The sequence below is a fragment of the Pteropus medius genome, unplaced genomic scaffold (genome assembly GCF_902729225.1).
Source record: "Pteropus medius unplaced genomic scaffold, Ma_sr-lr_union100, whole genome shotgun sequence".
Lineage (NCBI taxonomy): Eukaryota > Metazoa > Chordata > Mammalia > Chiroptera > Pteropodidae > Pteropus > Pteropus medius.
The window spans coordinates 24,610,626-24,629,198 of NW_024340696.1; the positions used below are offsets into that span (position 1 = coordinate 24,610,626).

The window sequence follows — 18,573 nt, forward strand, 5'->3', positions numbered from 1 at the left end:
ACTTCATTAAAACAGACTACAAAGGAAAATAAAATGTGAAAAGGTGTTTTTAAAGGGAGAGTGAGTGGTGTCTACAATGTGCTGGAAAATATCCTTAGCTTTCATTTGTCTAGTCAAAATGCTCTTCTGTTCCTAACTTCCCTTAGCTCATTCAAACATAGCTTTGACTATGCCGTATTTGTGTTTCTGTAGAGAAAATAGCTCACCTTTATGCCACGTCTCTCCATATTCACCGCCTCCTCTTATGTTGGCCACTGCAAGGACACCACCCATGTGTCTCACAAAGATAAGCCTAGACACACTGAGAAATAGTAAAAATAGTTAACCTTTCGTTAACTGCCTAGTAAGGACCATGTTATCTCCCTCCACCTCAAAAACATAATTGTATCCCTGAAAACACTCCATGTTGTAATATCTAAACTGGAGTCCAATGTTTTTATATTACTTGATTAAAGTAAAAAATATAGAACTTTTGATTAATGTTTAACTGCAAAGCTCATATATTTTCCTGAATACTTAGTCTTTATCATTTCTATATTGGTAAATATTTCACATACAAAGTGTGAATATACAACTCACAATGCAAACAGGAAAAACCAGAGGCCTTCATTTCAAACTGAATCTATCTTTTAACAACTATGTTGGCAAACAAAATACTGCCAACCATGTGACAGCCTGGTATGAGTAGTGCTGGGCTGGCGCATAAGAACACCCACTAATGACCCCTGCTACCATTTTTTTTGGTATCTCTCTTCAAATTGCTCAAATTGGAAAAAATAAAGCATTCTGAAACACTGATTTTAAATAGGTTTTCCAGTTTTACAGAAATTTAAATGTTGAACCAGACTACATATAGTGAGAGAGAGGTAGAGGAGATAGAGGACACAGACCAGAAAATAGAGGGCTCATGGCTGGAGAATATTTCCTGGAAGCAAACAGAAACTACAACACAAAGCTTCTAGGACAAAAAATTTATGTCCTTTGGAAAATATGATTTTGTTTTTCTACTCCTCTTTCTACTCTGATCTTAAAAATGCTGAGTGACATTTTTCTATCTGTTGTTAGTTAAAATTAATTTGAGAACTATTTCTGAAAATTTCATCATTCTTCCCTTTAGTAACTGGGGAAACCATAGGCTTCTGCAGCCTGGGGCTCTAGACAGTCTGAGTGCTGATTTCCCAGATCTCAAGGATAAAGCAGAAAGGAGGGTTGGGGTAGGTGATCAGATCATATAAAATTGGCCAAATGGATTTTCAATCACTTGGTCTTTTCAAGGTGCGTTTTTCATGCACCCTAATAGTCTCTACTGGAATACCAGCAATGCACTGGGTTCTGGGATGAAAACGATTCAGGGGCCCTTCCTTACTCATCTCTGGATTCTCAAGAGAGCAGGCTTAATAAACACTTGCTGTGCAAATGAACAAAGACAAATGATTTTAGCTACAGATCTGCTCAGGAATCAGTGTTGTCTTGATCCTAGCCCCGCTATGGGGACCAAGGGAATTGGGGCTCAAGGTACAAGTCTCTGACCCGTTCATTAGGTGAAGCAGGTATTCATTGGCCCTATTCCCTGGCATCACTATGATTTGAAACTTAAGCCTGTATTTCAGCGGTCCCCAACATTTTTGGCACCAGGGACTGGTGCTCCTATAAGAATCTAATGTCTGATGATCTGAGATGCAGCTGAGGCGGTGATGCTAGCGCTGGGGAGCGGCTGCAAATACAGGTGAAGCTTCGTTCATTTGCCTGCCGCTCACCTCCTGCTGTGCAGCCCAGTTCTGGTACAGGTCTGTGGCCTGGTGGTTGGGGACTCCTGGTGTATTTCATCACTTTGAGTAATAAGAGGGGCAAACGACGACACTTTTTTTTGTTGTAAGAATTAGGTGAATCTAATGAACTAATAGCTATTGGCTTGTGCTCTTAGGCTAATAATCTCAGAAAATAAATCTGGCATATGGTTTTTACCACTCAGACATGGACATAGTAATGAAACAGTGAATCTCATTGCCTGGCTAACTCTGCTAAGAGACAGGAAGCCCGTCTGTGGGCTCAGGCCTGGTCTACACCAGTGCTTGGTATGGTGGAGGCGTCAGAATGTGCATGGCGCTGTCACTGCGCAATGAGTGACCACCACTGGTACACTCTTCAAAGTAGTTTCCCTTCAATTTACTCATGTGACTGACGCCTCACAAATCTAAAAATATTATTCTACATGATGATTTTATACCTTCATCAGCTCCTTAGTAACAAAAGGATAAAATCAAAAACTTTAGCCACATGTTCAAGATACTTCACAATTTGGCTGTAAACCACCTGAGGGCAGCAATCATGTTTCATCTGTTACTAAGTCCTAAATAATTAGAGTGCTCTATTGATACCAAGTACTCAAAGTAATGGCTTTCTTGTATTCAATTTTGGGACACCTGCTTGAATCTACTCTGAATTTATGTCCTGACAGTCACCAGCCCATGAATTTCTTCCCAAATAAGAAAGATGAATCTGAATCAGATTTCACGCGAGGCACTATTCAGAAGTTGGCTTAAAGCTGGTCTGGTAGAAGATTCCTTGCTTTTATTAAAAATGCTCAAAGCAAATTGCATTTGATACTATAAATGGGATATTAAAATCAAGTTTGCAAATAACTGACAAGATATTCACATAAACAATGGCAAATGTACAAATTTAGATTTTTCTCCCTAAACATAAGTCATTGGGAAATAATCACAGAAACAGTGTAGAACAGTTTAAAATGGATGAATAGGCTATGCAGAAAATATATTTATGGCTGAATGTTAAGATAGTCTATGTTAAGACTCGTGCTGTTGAAAAAATATCAGCTGAAAAACCAGTCCTTCTGAAGAGAATACTGAGGGCAGTGGGGTGGTGGCAAATGCAAACACCAAAGGTAGGAGCTTTCTTTCTTCAAGACTCAATAGATACTACACAAGATTAGCTCGTAATGATCCTGAAATTCCTGACTAAAAATGCATCGAGAATAACACATAATCCTGCCCCTCCACGAAAATGGCAAGCAAGACATATATGGTTAAATATATAGAAAAATAAGATTCATTAGCACCACCTCTGGTTTCTTCCCACTGTATGAAGAGGATCAAACGCACGCTGAAGCGCCAAGAGTGTTCCACGCTTACCTGTAGTTGGGTGTGATCGATATGTTGAAGCCACCATAGCCATATAAGAAAGCAGGATGAGAACCATCCAATTTTATGCCCTTTTTATGCACAATGAACATTGGGATCTTTGTACCATCCTTGCTAGGGTAGAAAATCTAGAACAAAAGAGAGAATAGTTAGATTAAGCATTACTCCATAAACACCTGTATGCTTTTATATGGGAAACATATACAGGTAGTAAATCCTCCACCAAGACGTATAGTGGCACAGTGGAGTGGGTGTCTGACGAAGCATCTCTCAGTTTTTATGGAGAGAGTGAGGAACAGTGAAAAGCACTTGGGTCTGAAAACTGGGAGAGCTGGATTTGAATTCTTATTCCACAACCATCTAGCGAGTGACCTTGGGCATGCCGTTTATCTTCCCTCAGCCTCAGTCGTTCAGTCCTAAAATGCAGCCCTCATGCCCACCTTCCAGGGCCTTCCAAGGCACACAGAAAACACATTTGTTTTCCACTCTCAACACTGGGAGATGAAGAAATCTCCCTATATTGAATTGTTCGGCAGGATGGCCAAGTCTGACTTCAAACAAACCATATATTAGCTTAGAGAGTAGAGGAGGAACAACATGAAAATTCTATTATTCCTGGTTAAATGAAGACACTTTCTCCAGTATTTTTAAGATTCATGAAACCTTCCCTTAGTCTGGGCATCCTCAGGCAAGTTTAGTCAACATTTCCATATTCACTGCTTTTTGGATAAAATGAATGAGAAAAAGAAGAAGGAGAACATTAAATGTTGTTTGAATGATAAGTCATGGAATAAGCAGTAAGCCACCAAAAGCTGATAATGGCTTCTTCTAGACAGAAAATCTGTAAAGAGCTTTCTCTTTGGACAAACATGGTGTCTCTACCCCAACTGATGACTGGAAAAAGTACCCAGCTCAGAAATGTCTTGCTGACTTCATCTGTCACAGTCAAGGACATAAGCCTTTACACAAGTTTGCAGCCATATTATATTAAAAGCTTTTAAGGTAGCGGTTCTACTGTAGGAAGATGCTACAAAGTGCCTGGAAGTAAATAGTAGGGGGAGGGGAGAGGCAGCAGACAATGCAAATTTGGAGAAAGGCACAACTGGGTCACAATAAACACCTGCAAGTCTGGTAGTTTTTTGAAACCTGCCAAGAAATAATAGTATAAAAGCATTTGTTTCTGACTTAGAAATACTGAGAGACGTAAATTTGACAGTTTAGGAATCGAGAAGAATATAGAGTTCAAAATTAACAGAGCGGACACAGTTTTATTTAAAGTTCCTTAGTGGCAGTGAGCAGTCACTAACAGAGTATGACTGTGTGGGTGGTAAGAGTAAATGCAGAGTAAAAGAAACACATTTCAAGTGATTGGCTGGGGCTAATGAGCTGAAATCCAGGGCCTTCAACTCAGATTTAGGGAGATGTTGGAGCACTCTAACCACAGCATAGCAGGAGCAGGGAGCAACTGGGCTCACACAATTTCTACCCTAACCGAGTCAGCTGTTCAAAAAGGAGTGTTCCTTCCGGCCACCCCCAACTTCAAATCCCTGCCCCTGCACTCAGTCTCTCTCCATCCAGCTCATCAGTCAGCAGGGCTGATGCACCTCTAGCCCCCACTAAGCTAACTCACAGACTCTCTTTTTGTTCATGGAGTGCTCTATCTCGTCACTTTGTGACAATCTGACTTCCTTCTCTGGCACCACTTTTCTTGCTACCACCTGTAGGATGTGCAGTGCCTGCGAGTCAGTCTGCAACTCTCCCATCTGGCTCCAGGACAAAGGTAACCTTTTAGAATACCAACAAAAGCACAAAGCCCCTTTTATGCCAGTAGTTGCAAAAATATATCTTAGCTTTAAGCTGGTGTGGTTCAGATGTTAAAATAACATTTTGAGCCACTATGGAGCCACAGTTTGGAGGTTCCTCAAAAAATTAAAAATAACTACCTTATGACCCAGCAATTCTACTTCTGGGTATTTATCTGAAGAAAACCAGAACACTGATTCGAAAAAAATGTATGCAACACTATGTTCACTGCGGTGCTATTTACAATAACCAAGGTATGGAAGTAGCCTAAGTGGCCATCAATAGATGACTGGATAAAGAAGTTGTACATATATACAATGGAATATTATTCAGCCATAAAAAAAGAAATCTTACATTTGCAAATACATGGATGGACCTAGAGGGTATTATGCTAAGTGAAATAAGACAGAAAGACAAATATCATGTGGAGTCTAAGGAACAAAATAAATGTACAAACAAAATGAAAACAGACTCATAGATACAGAGAACAAACTGGTGATTGCCAGAGGGGAGGAGTATTTGGGGCTGGGTGAAAAAGGCGAAGGGATTAAGAAGTACAAATTGGTATTTACAACATAGTCACTGGGATGTGAAGTACAGCATAGGGCAGGAGTCTCCAACCTCTGGACCATGGACCAGTACCGGTCCGTGGACTGTTAGGAACGGGGCTGCACAGACAAAGGTGAGTGGCTGGTGAGCGAGTGAAGCTTCATCTGTATTTGTAGCCACTCCCCAGCACTAGCATCACCACTCCCTCGTGCTAAAAAGGTTGGGGACTTCTGGATAGAGGATATAGTCAATAATAGTGTAATAACGTGTATAGTCCCAGGTAGGTACTAGACTAATTAGGGGGATCATTTTGAAAATTATATAAATGTCTAACCACTATGCTGTACACCTGAAACTAATACAAAATAATATTGAATGTCAACTCTAATTGAAAAATAAAAATTGAAAAAAATGTGAACACTGTTCACAAGTGAAAGTGCATTGTGAAGATGATTATAATAAAATCATCTTCAAGAAAACTCCTTACAAGGCTAATTCCAGTCTTGAAATAAACATACATCCCTCATATATACATGTGTGTATATTTTATCAAATCTTTCTGCCCACACACAGCAGCATTCTTTGTCATTTCCATTTGCGGAAAAGCAATTGATATTAAACCTTAACCTGACTTCAATAAAAGGACAAATTGAATCCTGAGTCTTCTGATAATTATGGAAGGAATCCATGTGGACATTTTAGAAATAGTCATTGAAAATAGTCCAGCCATTTTCCATTATGCATTTTCTACTTGCTTAACTGAAACTGGTTATCTGTTGAAGCCACTTCCTTTAAACTTTTAAGAGGCTTTGGGTACATTTTCTTTCCCACTGCCCTGAATTTGCTTGGTTAGGAGGAGAAGCTAGCAAACTACTTGTTGCCATTTGGTCCTCAAACCTGGCCAAATCAGAAAGCTCCACTTCAGAAGCCACACCAGTGTCTCTTGAACCTTATTGGCTGGGCCTATGCATCTGTGACGAACATATTGAAAATAGTTTCCTGAAACCTGCAGATTTAGTATGTCTTCTAGCTACTCTGATACAGGTGAAACTGGGCTCAAAAACCTAGTCAGACCATTTGCCCTTATCACTCCCTCTATCCTTGTCAATATCTACTAAAAGTTATTTTCTCACAATCCTTGACAATTTTAATATGGGACTCTATATTTCCTTATCCAGTTCTCCTGCAATTTTCTTCAGTGACTTTATCAATGCAAGTGATGACCTGTCCAGCATCCTGACCTTCAGAGGCTTAAATGCCTCAGTGTCAAGACCTTTGCTTCCACTCTACCCTACCCACTTAATTCCAATACTCAGTGCCAGGCATGGCGCTAAGCACTGGAGACATAAGGATGAACAAGACCTGGATAATTCCCTCATGAAACTTAAAGTCTAAGGAGACAAACCAACAGGCACTTCACACATCCATTACGCTGGCTATGCCTTGGCCCTTTGAACTTCAACCTCTTCTGCAAGGAACTCTGACATTCCCCCTGGGACTCCAATTTGTTCTTTCACTACCTCCTTTCCTTCCTTCCTTCTGGGGCATCTGCTGCTGCTTTTTTTTTTTTTAAACTCTTATTGTGATATTCTTCAATATAGAATTCAATTCATAGTCCTATACTCTCTCTGGCTGACAACCTCTCTTGGGCTTTCTTGCCCAGCTTGGGACACTTGGCCAGCCCTTTAAGTGTCACTAATGCATGAAATCCTCTAATGCTAACCGCACCCACTGGATCCCTTCTCCTCCTCTGGGCTATTGGGCACTCAGAAAATGCCAATTCACTTCACTACAAATTAATAACACTTGAAATCACTGGCTCTGAAATTATGCTTTATTACTTTTTTCCTTTCCCTAAATGAATTCCTTATTTTTTTTTCCTTCCCATATATCTCCTAAATGTCTTCCTTACACCTTTTTTGTTCCTAAATCAATTCCAGAGTGGCAGTTTCCAACATTTTCCATTTTCTTCTGTTCCTAACACTATCTATTTACACTCCTGACTCTTTGCATCTGGCCTTGCCTATATCTTTATGGAGGCCAGCTGCTAGGGGTTCTTGAAAAAACCTGCCAGCTTCACTCACCATCTACAACCCCAGAGAAAGAAGGATCACTCAGCCTTGATTCCATTCTTTACCAACTCCACTACTACCACTTGCTTCCGATTACCATGACTTTCTCTTTCTGTATTTTCTCCCTTTCCTGGGCATACTTTAAACAGACTCAATTTTCTCCTATCCTATATAAAATCCAAAACCTTTTGTATTGCCCTGTCTGTCCCTCAAGATAAATTTGCATCTCCCTCTTCCTTTCTGATCAAACCTATACACACAGCTCACACTTTCCTACCCCATTCACGCCTCTGTCCCCACCACCGCTCTTCCAAAGGACATCAATGAACATTTTTGTCTTTTTTCTTGTCCCTCCATCCCTACCTCTATCCAGTGTAGACCCTTCCCAACTTTTTTGTAAGTTTATAGAGACACATATTCACACACATATACAGTTTATTATTGTAGGGCAATACACATAATGAGGCTAATATTGGGCTACCACCTACTCCTGCCACTCCTCAATTAGAAAGATATCATGGAATTCTTTCCAGGTTAAAACACCCAGATTTATCTCATTAAAAAAAAAAAATCGCTGTCCAGCATTTCATTGTATGAAATTTAACCATGTGCACACTGATATTCAGACTATTTTTTTCGTTATCAATGATGGAATACATCCTTTTCAGATAAATCTTATGTACTCATGCTATGATTTCTGTAGGATATATTCTTAGACATGAGATTGCTACATCAAAGAGTATGTAAAAATTCAATCGATTCTGACAATTCCCTAAAAATGGTGTATCAACTTAAGCTCCTCAAGACAATGATTACCTAAGTGTCCATTTCTCATCCACATGGATGTTAAAATGGATTTTAATTTTTGCTAGTCTAGCAGGCTAACAGTACCATCTCATTATTGCTTTATGACTGATTCAGTTTTTAAATTAGCATACATTTTCATCTATTTATAAGTCATTTTATATCTCTTCCTCGGAGAATAAAGTGTGCCTACCTACCCTTTATCGTAATTTTTCTAAGAGTTTATAGAAACTCTTCTTACATTAAGGATATTAACCCTTTTTCTGTTGTATGTTTTGTTTGTACTTCCTCCTGGTCTATAACTTGTTTTTTTACTTTGTGGTATCTTGACTATAGATACCACATATATAGACAGGCCGTCCTCACCCCAAATTATAAAAATATGTCTATATTTTCATTTAAAATTTTTATTTATATTTTAAAACCAAATGAAGTTTACTTTTACATATGGTCTTAGATCTAATTTTCCCCAAATGGCCAACTATTCTGCACCATTTACTGAAGAACTATTCTTTCCCCTACTGTTCAGAAACTTTTGAATTGGTTTCTTCCCAGACCCCATTCATTTTGATCTTTATCTGGCAACTGCTACTTTGGCTTCTTGGGTGGAGTATTTCTTTGGTTCTTTTTTTATTTCTCTAATTCTTTTTCAGCTTTCTTAATTGATCCATTACTAGCTCTTCTTCCTCCTGCCAAACGCTACTATTTTGCAATGTTCTATACCTGGTCTTCTCTTTTCTCTCTGCAAATCTCTGCTCTGCCACCTCAGCTCCAATAAACTACTCTGTGCCAAGGACCTTCACTTCCAGTTTTGCAGGCCCATATGAGGGGCTAGGTAGAAAGGCCCTGAGGGCACCTCAACTCCAAGGGGACTATGATCTCACATGGTGGGTAGGGCTCTGCTACATCTCTAAGTCACCTTGCCTCAGGTATACCCTATACATGCTCCTCTCCAAGCTTATTTCGTCTCGTGGCAGCAATTTCTTATTTCACTCTCTCCTCAGCCACCTGACTACTAACTCTCTGAATCATATCTTGTGCCAAAGACCCCCACACCCAGGCCCTCATTTGGTCACGTTAGTTCTTACAAGCAAGCCTCTCCTCTCATTTGGCAAACCTACTCAGAATTCTCTACTCATCAGCCTCAAACCAACTGGTCTCCCTGACTCCTCTTATTTTCTAAAGTGGAATTGTGGTTGGAACAGTAGAACCTTAAACTATTATTAGTAGCATACAAAAACTATAATGTAATTTATATATACAGATGGTTCTCAACTTATGATGGTTCGACTTACCATTTTCCAACTTTACGATGGGGCGTAAGTGATATATATTCAATAGAAACCATACTTCAAATTTTGAATTTTGATCTTTTCCCAGGCTAGATATATGTGGTACCATATTCTCTAGTGATGCTGGGCAGTGGCAGCAAGCCACAGCTCCCATGTGATCGTGCAGGTAAGCAACCCATATTCTACAGTGTAGTATTAAATGTATCTTCAACTTATGATGGGTTTATCAGGATGTAACCCCATTGTAAGTCCAGGAGCATCCGTATATATAATACAAAAGGCATTAGAGTTGGTCTCCCTGACTGCCAAAGCTTAAATCCATGTGTTATTTTTCCATTATTCAATAGTTTACTGCTATCACAATACTCAGGTTCAAGTTAAAAAGCAAAAAGATTTATTTTTTTCTCCTACTTGGAACCAAATGAGAGAGCTAAGTATACAGATCCATTCTTTTTGAGTGTCCACTGTGCGTACAATACTTTAATAGGATGACAAAGTTTTTATGGGATCTTTAATGGACAGGGGGAACAAAGTGCTCACATGGGATCAGAAAGACACTCATTCAAGTAATAGAAAAAGTCTGTCATCCAGGCTTGCCACATGAAGCTGATGGGCCCTGGCTTCCCTCTCTTTCTGTCAGCAGAAGAGCAAATGGGTTGTGATGCAGGTCAGCAAGGAGCCTGCAAAACCCGTGTTAGCAACAGGGTCGGCCCTGGCATACCCTTTCACCCTAACAGGCTACAAGCACCACCAAAGAATCCATGACACTCTCTGGAAGTACCCATGAAATCTCACAAGAGGGACTATTTTAGCGTGTTTTGATATGCAACTTTCATCAGGGACATCAATATAAAAAAAATAAAAATAAACATCATGACAGTGATTCAAAGCCACAGTTATTTCTAAACATGAGTGAGCCAGCCAAAGGTTGATCAAATACTGAAGAAAGCTTCTTTCAATTTTTGTTTTCCTCCCCCTTAAAAAAAATTCTCCATTTTGGTAACTCTTACAGCAGTGTAACAATGTTACTCCACACTGAAAACCAAGAACATTAAGGTATAAGGAACACAATAAGGTATAAGGAACCAGACACTCTGTGAAGCCCACACTGTTTCTTTATAGAGGACAGCGATGGGTATTTTCTGAGCAATCAAAAGACTGTGCCACCTGGTAACGAAGCCAGTGTCAGTTCTTTCTCAGCCCAGTAGAATTAAGATGATAATCCCCAAATCTGGGGATTTAAAATGTTTCAGATAGCAGAGACTGTCATTCTGGGACCTCATCTAGCCAGTCAACTCTCTTATTTTTACAAATGACAAACCTAAAATCCACAAAGATAAGCATCTGCTAAGGTAATACTGCAGCTTATGGAAAATTACCACTCAGATCTCCCAAGTCTCTGGACCAGAGTTTTCTCTACTACATCACAAAGTAATTCATTTCGACCTATGATTTCTTTGTAAATATCGTTACTGGGTGTAATGATGCAAAATTTTAAAAATGTTAGAACCTTTGGCATAGACTGACTGTAATCCTTTTGTTCCCCCAAGACAATGATCATTCATTTCTAAGGAATCCAGGGGACGAATATCTTGCCAGAAATGCTGTGCTTTTTTGCTTTTCTGTTACCCTCTTGAATAGGATACTCATTCAAGCATGTCAAAAGTCATATATTCAAGATACAGGGGTTGTTGTTATTTTATTATTATTATATTTTTTTAAGCAAAGCAGGTCTGCTTGGAAAAATGGCCCTTCTCCATTCACCAGTGTTACCATCTTGAAGACAGATTATTAAAACAATAAAAATTCCACTACATCCTGTCATTCCATTCTGCTAAAAAAAATTCGGTTTTAATAGTATTTTAAAAAGGCTTAACTTACATGATTCGCTTCACAAATGAAACAAAAAATGCTTCATTTGTGAAGCGAATCATGCAATAGTATTTTAAAAAGGCTTAACTTACATGATTCGCTTCACAAATGAAACAAAAAATGCTTCATTTGTGAAGCGAATCATAAATTTAATCGATTAAATTTAAAGCAGCTTCTAATTTTGCACATTTAAAACCAAATTCCAATGAATGATTGTTTAACAGATATGAGCTCATGATCCTTAAGCTTAAATTAAAAAAAGAAAAAAAACTATTTAGGAACAGAGAGAAAAGGTTTGCATTTACATAAAGTACATAGCTCAAAATGTCAGAAATGACCCATCCTTATTATCAAGCTTGACTTTCCAGAGGTATCACCAATTGGAAAGCGGTTTTGCTCTGAAAGCATCAGCAGTCACTGAATATGCATCCAGCTGTCTTAGCATCTGAATATGTTTCAAATAGATGAAATAAAAACATCTGCCTTTAAACGAAAAGCAGGAGCAAGCAAACATAACAAATCAAGAGAACATTAGATAGATCAGCTGTCTCTACTTAATATCAATTTTGTTAAGATACTCAAAGTCGTGCAACCACTTAAGCTCCTGAAAACAAACTTCACCACCACAGCTGATGTTGTTTTGATTTGGTGCTATCTAAGGCAAATGCCAGGACTCTCGATATCACCAGTAACAGGGATGTGCTCATCCACAGAAGATGAAGGTAAACTGCAAAGGGCAAGCCCTGTGGAGAGAAGAATGTCTGGTGATAGCAACTCCTGCCTAATTTTAGAGCCTGACAGGTTTAAAGGAGAATGTTCATAAAAGGGTGTTGAGCTTCCCTTTTTATCAGAGCTGACAGAGGCCACTTGTGTGGCCTGTGCTAAGTGTGGCAAATACATCTGACAAGGAGCATAGCTGCTTGGAAATCCCTGTAAGTCAGTGCAGGCAGGGAATGAGACATTCTACCCCCCAAATAACTGGGCAGAAGCAACCTCCATGCCCCCATTATCTTGTAAAACTAGTCAAATGTAAGAACTTCCTAGGACTTCGAGGAGGCACTGCACATTTCTGTACTGTGCTTAGGTTAAAAATACTAGCCTGGCATTTTCCAGGCATTTAACTCCAGAGGAGTGGGGAGGAGTTTAAGAGTCACCTTTATGCAGAAAATATAAAGAGAAATTTCTATTCCAGATTGTTTGCGTTTGCTTTTCAAAGGATGGCTGGATGACATTTTAGTAACACTGGAGATTTAAAAACTCTCGTGGGGCACCTCAATTACAGCAACGGCAGCCTATCAAAAAAAATCTATTTTAACTTTTGGAACATTTCTTGAGCACTAATAATGTGCTAAGTGCTATACTGATAGTCTCTGCAGAAATGCATCAGCTCTCTAAGGCTTGGCCATCTGTTCTTTTGAATAATAAGCCTATTCCCAGTCTCAAACTGTGGAGCCAGAAGTCAAATGGTTCTGAACACAAGAAAAGAAGGACAGTGGTGGAGGATCTTGCACTATGGCGCTTTGATGAGCTTATTTGGATTTTACAGGTATTCAGGTGTTTTAAGGTCGAAAGACATTCACGGCTATGATGAACAAACATGACTTGATCGTAGAAAATAAAAGCTGTCTTCAGTCCCACTGTTCTGATTTCTTTGTGATCAATGCAAATACATAATCAGATATTCTCACTAAAGTGAAGGACCTACTATATGCAGAGGTCCAAAGAAAGCGGCTCTGTTTTTCTAACAGGCATTTGTTTCTAAGAGGTTCCTGCAGAATGCAAATTGCCCTGTAACAAGGCTCACTACAATGGGATTTAAAGTGCCTGTGGATTGTACATGTGTTTGTCTTCCTTTTCATGAAAACAGCATGATAAATCCATCACGGGGCAGGGGGTGGGGTGGTGGGTATGAGCTCTGCACTGTTTGCATTCAACAAACATTTGCTGAATGAAAAAATGAGTTAGAGTTGCATATAAAATGCTCTCTTTCTGATCCCCAAATACCTAACCAAGTTAGGTATTTGCCTCAGTTCCTGAGGCTCACAGTCATCTTAGATGCCTCTCACACACATCTTACCCCTGCCTGTCTACGTGGGGGCCATGCCTTCTAACAGGACTCCTGCTTCTAAGCTGGGCACCTATTACCAGATTACTCTCCCTAAAATCTTCCTTTGAATCTAGGCTACTCTCCGACTGAAAGGTATAATACCTCCCCACATTCTCTAGCAAACAAAGTCCACTATTTAGACCAGCAATGAAAACTCTCCACTTTCTGCCTTCAAACTTTGTGAATCCTTCTCAACCTCAACTGTCCTCTTCACTGAAATTGGCATTTTACACCTCAGACTCCTGCTCCCAACGCTGCATACCTTTATACACTAAAGCGTGACCAAAAAAAAAAAAAAAAAATTATTTGACTTTTAGGAATTCACTTGATCTCCCTCGACTGCTACCCAATGTAGGCATCCCCAAAGCTACAGGTAGATTCAACCTTTGCTTGGCTGTTTCTGATAATGAGAAATTTATTTACAATAGCATAAATAATAGCTCATTTCATTTCGGAGTCTAATTGTTAGAGAGTTCTTTCTTACCTGAAAATGTCAAAACAGCTGAAAATATAGGAAACAAAAAGTAAGCTAAGGCTCTGGAGACAGAACCTAGCGATAGTAAATCCCTGAATAAGCTATCAGCTCAAATTTCCACACATTTAAAAAACAAATATTAAAATACTCCCAGTTATTTTTGTATTTTTCACAATAGAGTTTTCCTTAGTTCTTACTTCAGTCAAAATGTTATTTATTTTACTTGATTTTTAAAAAATGTTATAGTTCTTACCATGTACCAAGCACTATTCTAAGGGCTTTATAAATATTCCCTCATTTTAATCCACATATGAGGCCTATACCACAAATACCCCTCTTTTTTAGAGGGGGTCACTCTGACCCAGAGAAGCAAGTCCAAGTCATATTTCTCCTAAATGAAGTCAAGATTTGAACCTGGGCCGTCTGACTCCAGACTCCATGCTCTTAGCCACCATTAATAAGGGATCAGCAAATCCTCTGAACCCTCTTGAACCCTCTGTGGCACAACTATTGTGCCCTAATGTGTCTCCCTTCTGGGGTTGTGTGTCTATTTACCTCTGTATCTAGCATGGTACCTGGCAGATAGTAGGCATTTAGAAAACATATACTAGATAAATGCATAAATGAAAGCTCAAAGTGGACCCGATGCTTCAACCAAATGGCATAAAAATAAGCATTTTAAATGGTAGTTCATTAAAAAAAAAAAATCCATACAAATTGAGCAACCAAGAGTCTGGCATCAAAATGTTTACAAGCTGAAAAGTAATAAATATAAATTAACACTGGCTGAGGGACTTATGAGGCTATATAAACATGGACAAGGTTACAAATTTCCAACTTATCATTAATGAAAAATATTTAACATCTGACATTTACCTCACATGTAGCTGTCAATCTATTTTAGCAATCCATGGCAGAGGAGTTTTATAGCTCTTAAACTGTTTAGTTCTGGTAACTTACGGCATGAGATTGCACCTGCACCATAAAAACCCAACAAAAATACTTGAAATCCATTTCAAATCCTCATTAACTCAAAATCATAGGAGACTGCTTATTTTATTTCATTAGAAAAATAAAATCAATAACCAAAGTATTGGAAAAGACAAATTCCCACCAGAATATTCAGTAATAGGACACAAGAGAACTGCACAGCTTTAAAAATGTGTGGCTGGTAGTTATGCACTCTTTAAAAGGGTGAACTATTAAAGAGACATGTTAGTGAGTAGTGAAAGCGTGTTTGTGCAATCAAGCAGTTGGTGGCAGTGTGGGGGGATGAAACAACTGCATAAAGCAGAGTGTGGTCCTGAATTAAGGACAGCAATGACCAAAGCCCAGGAACCAGGAAACTGGCACAACTGTCTAATTACTATTTGTCATTTATACATCCAAGGGGAAACGGAGATACAGCAAAACACTGCGAGAAGCAAAGGCACACAAAATTCTAATGCAGAAAAATGAATGACCGCAATATTGAATAGGCGAATTTGGAAGTAAAATTCTCTGACACAAAGACATTTCAAGTCTAGGTGATTTCAAGTCGCTTAAAGGACAATCATTAAGAAGTCAGCTCATGAGCACCACAGTGTATTTCATTACCCCCAATGGGAAACATGGGGCCAGAAGTGGACTCATGCTGGTGAAGGCAGGCTGCAAAGAGGTCATCAATTACAGGAGACAGAACTAGAGGCTCACAGGAGCATCACAAACAGCTAGCGGTAGGCAGCACACCAGGAGGAGGAAAGAGGAAAGGATGAAGGTAAATCACGAAGTTCCAAAATCCTGCTGCAAAAGTGCAAGCATAAATTCTTCTGTGATTTATCATCTAAACTTGGCTGTTTGAAATGTTTTATATTTGTGCAACAGAATAAAAGTAGCAAAAACCTTAACGGTGAAACCGTATCTAGGTTTTTTCTTTTTTGATGGACTACGAAATGCCCCGCCCCCAATCACCTCGTTTACCCCAACACTATCATGACAGAAAAGTCTTCTCTATTCATTTTTCAATGTTTTAAAATGTGGAAATAATATACTTTTAATTACACACAACCTTTTTATTATCACCAGTAATCAAGATGGCATTAAGGTAGAGAAAAATCAGTCTAAGAAAAATGAAAGCTTAAGATAAATAACTAATCATGTTCATGGGAGATCTAGAAAAGAACACCATGCCATTCTGATGAAGACAGCCTTCAGTATGGTGGATGGGGACTGTCTGATGATTATGAAATCAGGGTCTGTACAGAGAAAAGCTGGCTATAAAGCCAGTACTCTGAGTACAAAAACTTTCATGAAGTTCATGTAATATCACTACTAATGGTAATCAACACACAAGGCCCCAGGCTGTAAAGAGACCTGTCATTCCATTAGAGGCAGCTGGGCTCACTGGCTCCACTCACAGTGTCTTCGGTCCACTGCTACTCGGCTTTCACTGGCTGTTCTCAGATCAAATGTTCATGGCCAATCCCAACACTGCCCAACCTGTATCCCCTGTTACTTCTCTATAATACCATGCCATCCTCCTTGAAACTTCTCCCCTGGTCCTGCGATGCAAGCTCCCCCACCTCCACCAACTAAACGTTAGCACTCCCTTGAGTCTATACACACCATTAGGGTTTTCAAGTTGTGCCCCTGCATTCATCGACCGCCACAACTGCCAGCCTTCATAATTCTCCTTGACTTCTGACCCTAATTCTCTGAGCTTTTGGTAGATGCCCCATGTGCCTCTGGCACAGGCCCTTTCAAGGGCTCCCCATCGTGCAGGGGATAAAATCTCACTCCACTTGGGTGCATACCAGATCCTCCGGGTCTGGACCTGGCTCTTTTGCCAGGCTCATCTGCCACCGGGCTCCAGCTGTGCTGCTGGTACCACCTCTGCTTTTGTACACACTCCCCTCCCTCCGGTGCCCTCCCCTGGAGCTCCTTTCCAGGAAGCCTTCCCAGGAGCAGTCTTAGATGCTCCTCCTTCTCCCACAGGACCTGTGACCAACTTTCGTAAAGTTTCTCCCGTCATCAAATTGCTAAAAATGTTTGATCACATCCCCATTTCCCCTAGTAAATGCAATCTTTCCTGATGCTCTCGGCACTGCCAGATACTAGGTAGTAGCTTAATAAATGTGAAATAATTATTTTTATTTACTTAACCAATCTTCTCACTTGAAAATTCCATTTTATTTATATTAGTATTAGTATACCTATCACTATCTTAAGCACCCTCTGAGGCACAGGGACTTCAGGGACCTCGCTTAGACTAACACAGACAGCATGGAAAGACATTACAAGAAAACACAGACTATGAAGAAGGTAAGAAACATACAAACAAATCAATTAAAAAATTGAAAAGTAAAGAAGGTAAGGGAAATTGAATGCGTGAAATAAAAGACTACTTTAGAAAACATGTTGGAAAAGCCAAAAGCCAAAAGGAGAAAATTAAGCTTCCAAAGTAAAAGGAATAAAAAAAGAAAAAAAATTCCAAAGTAATGATCATATTCTTTTGTAAAACATAACAAAGAATCAGTCAATTGCATTTACATGTCAATATAATTACTTTTTTTTAGGTCAACTTGTCTAAAAGGTTCCCAAACATTTGTAAGCAGGCAACGACACAATGAATGTGTGCTAGGAATATATATATAAAAATATTTACTTTGGTGCTCTAGGAAAGAAGAGCAGTATTATTTCTTGCCTTGGTTATAGAATATGACTCAAAATACTCTTAAAAGACCAGCTCATAAGAAAAAAACCACAAAAGTACAAAATTGGCAGTAAATATTCATTTTCTGAAAGTATATGTTGGCTTTGAATGGACAGGACCAATTATCATAGGAGAGAAGAGAGACAGATAGTCCAAGATAGAAATGTTACAGAAAGGAAATGTTCCAAGTTTATAAGTTTCTGGCAATGACAACTAGGTAATTTCAGAGTGCATCATCTATCACGGCCTCTCTCATTCAAGTATTTATATGTATCTACTCTGGGCTCTGGGGACACCACAGTGGGCAAAACCACTTTCTAAAGGGAAGACAGAAGAACACATAAACAAATGAAAAGATAATGTCAGCTAGTGATAAGTGCAATGGGGAATCAATAAAGCTGTATGAGGAGGAGAGGATGGGAAGGACTGCTACCTTACACAGGATGGAGAAGAAAGGGATCTCTTATCAGTGCAGTGAAAGTAAAGGAGTCGGGGTAAACACAGACTGGGGGGGTCTGTAGGCATTACTCAAGGCTGGTCAAACTAGCTGACAAACACAAACATAAAGGATATGCTGTTCATTAAAAAGCCATTTTGTCCTATGAAACATTAGCTAATAGTCCCTTCCTTTTGACCACTGATCTCAGAACTGGCTGCCCTGCCTAATACTGACCCCAGCCTAGAAGCCTGCCTGTTAATATATCAAGAATAACATAAATCATTCACTCAAACTGACACCGCCACAAA

At 39.3% G+C, this 18,573-nt stretch overlaps 1 protein-coding gene across 1 annotated transcript in view; it reads right to left on the bottom strand.

Moving 5' to 3' along the window:
• The window catches only part of PREP (prolyl endopeptidase), a 104,018-nt gene that overhangs the window by 9,859 nt on the left and 75,586 nt on the right, over positions 1-18,573 (bottom strand). Inside the window, exons 11-12 of the mRNA XM_039869552.1 lie at positions 3,153-3,289; positions 207-301 (exon numbers count right to left, since the gene is read on the bottom strand). Coding sequence (XP_039725486.1) covers positions 207-301; positions 3,153-3,289 — 232 coding nt within the window. The remainder of the gene's footprint in view (positions 1-206; positions 302-3,152; positions 3,290-18,573) is intronic.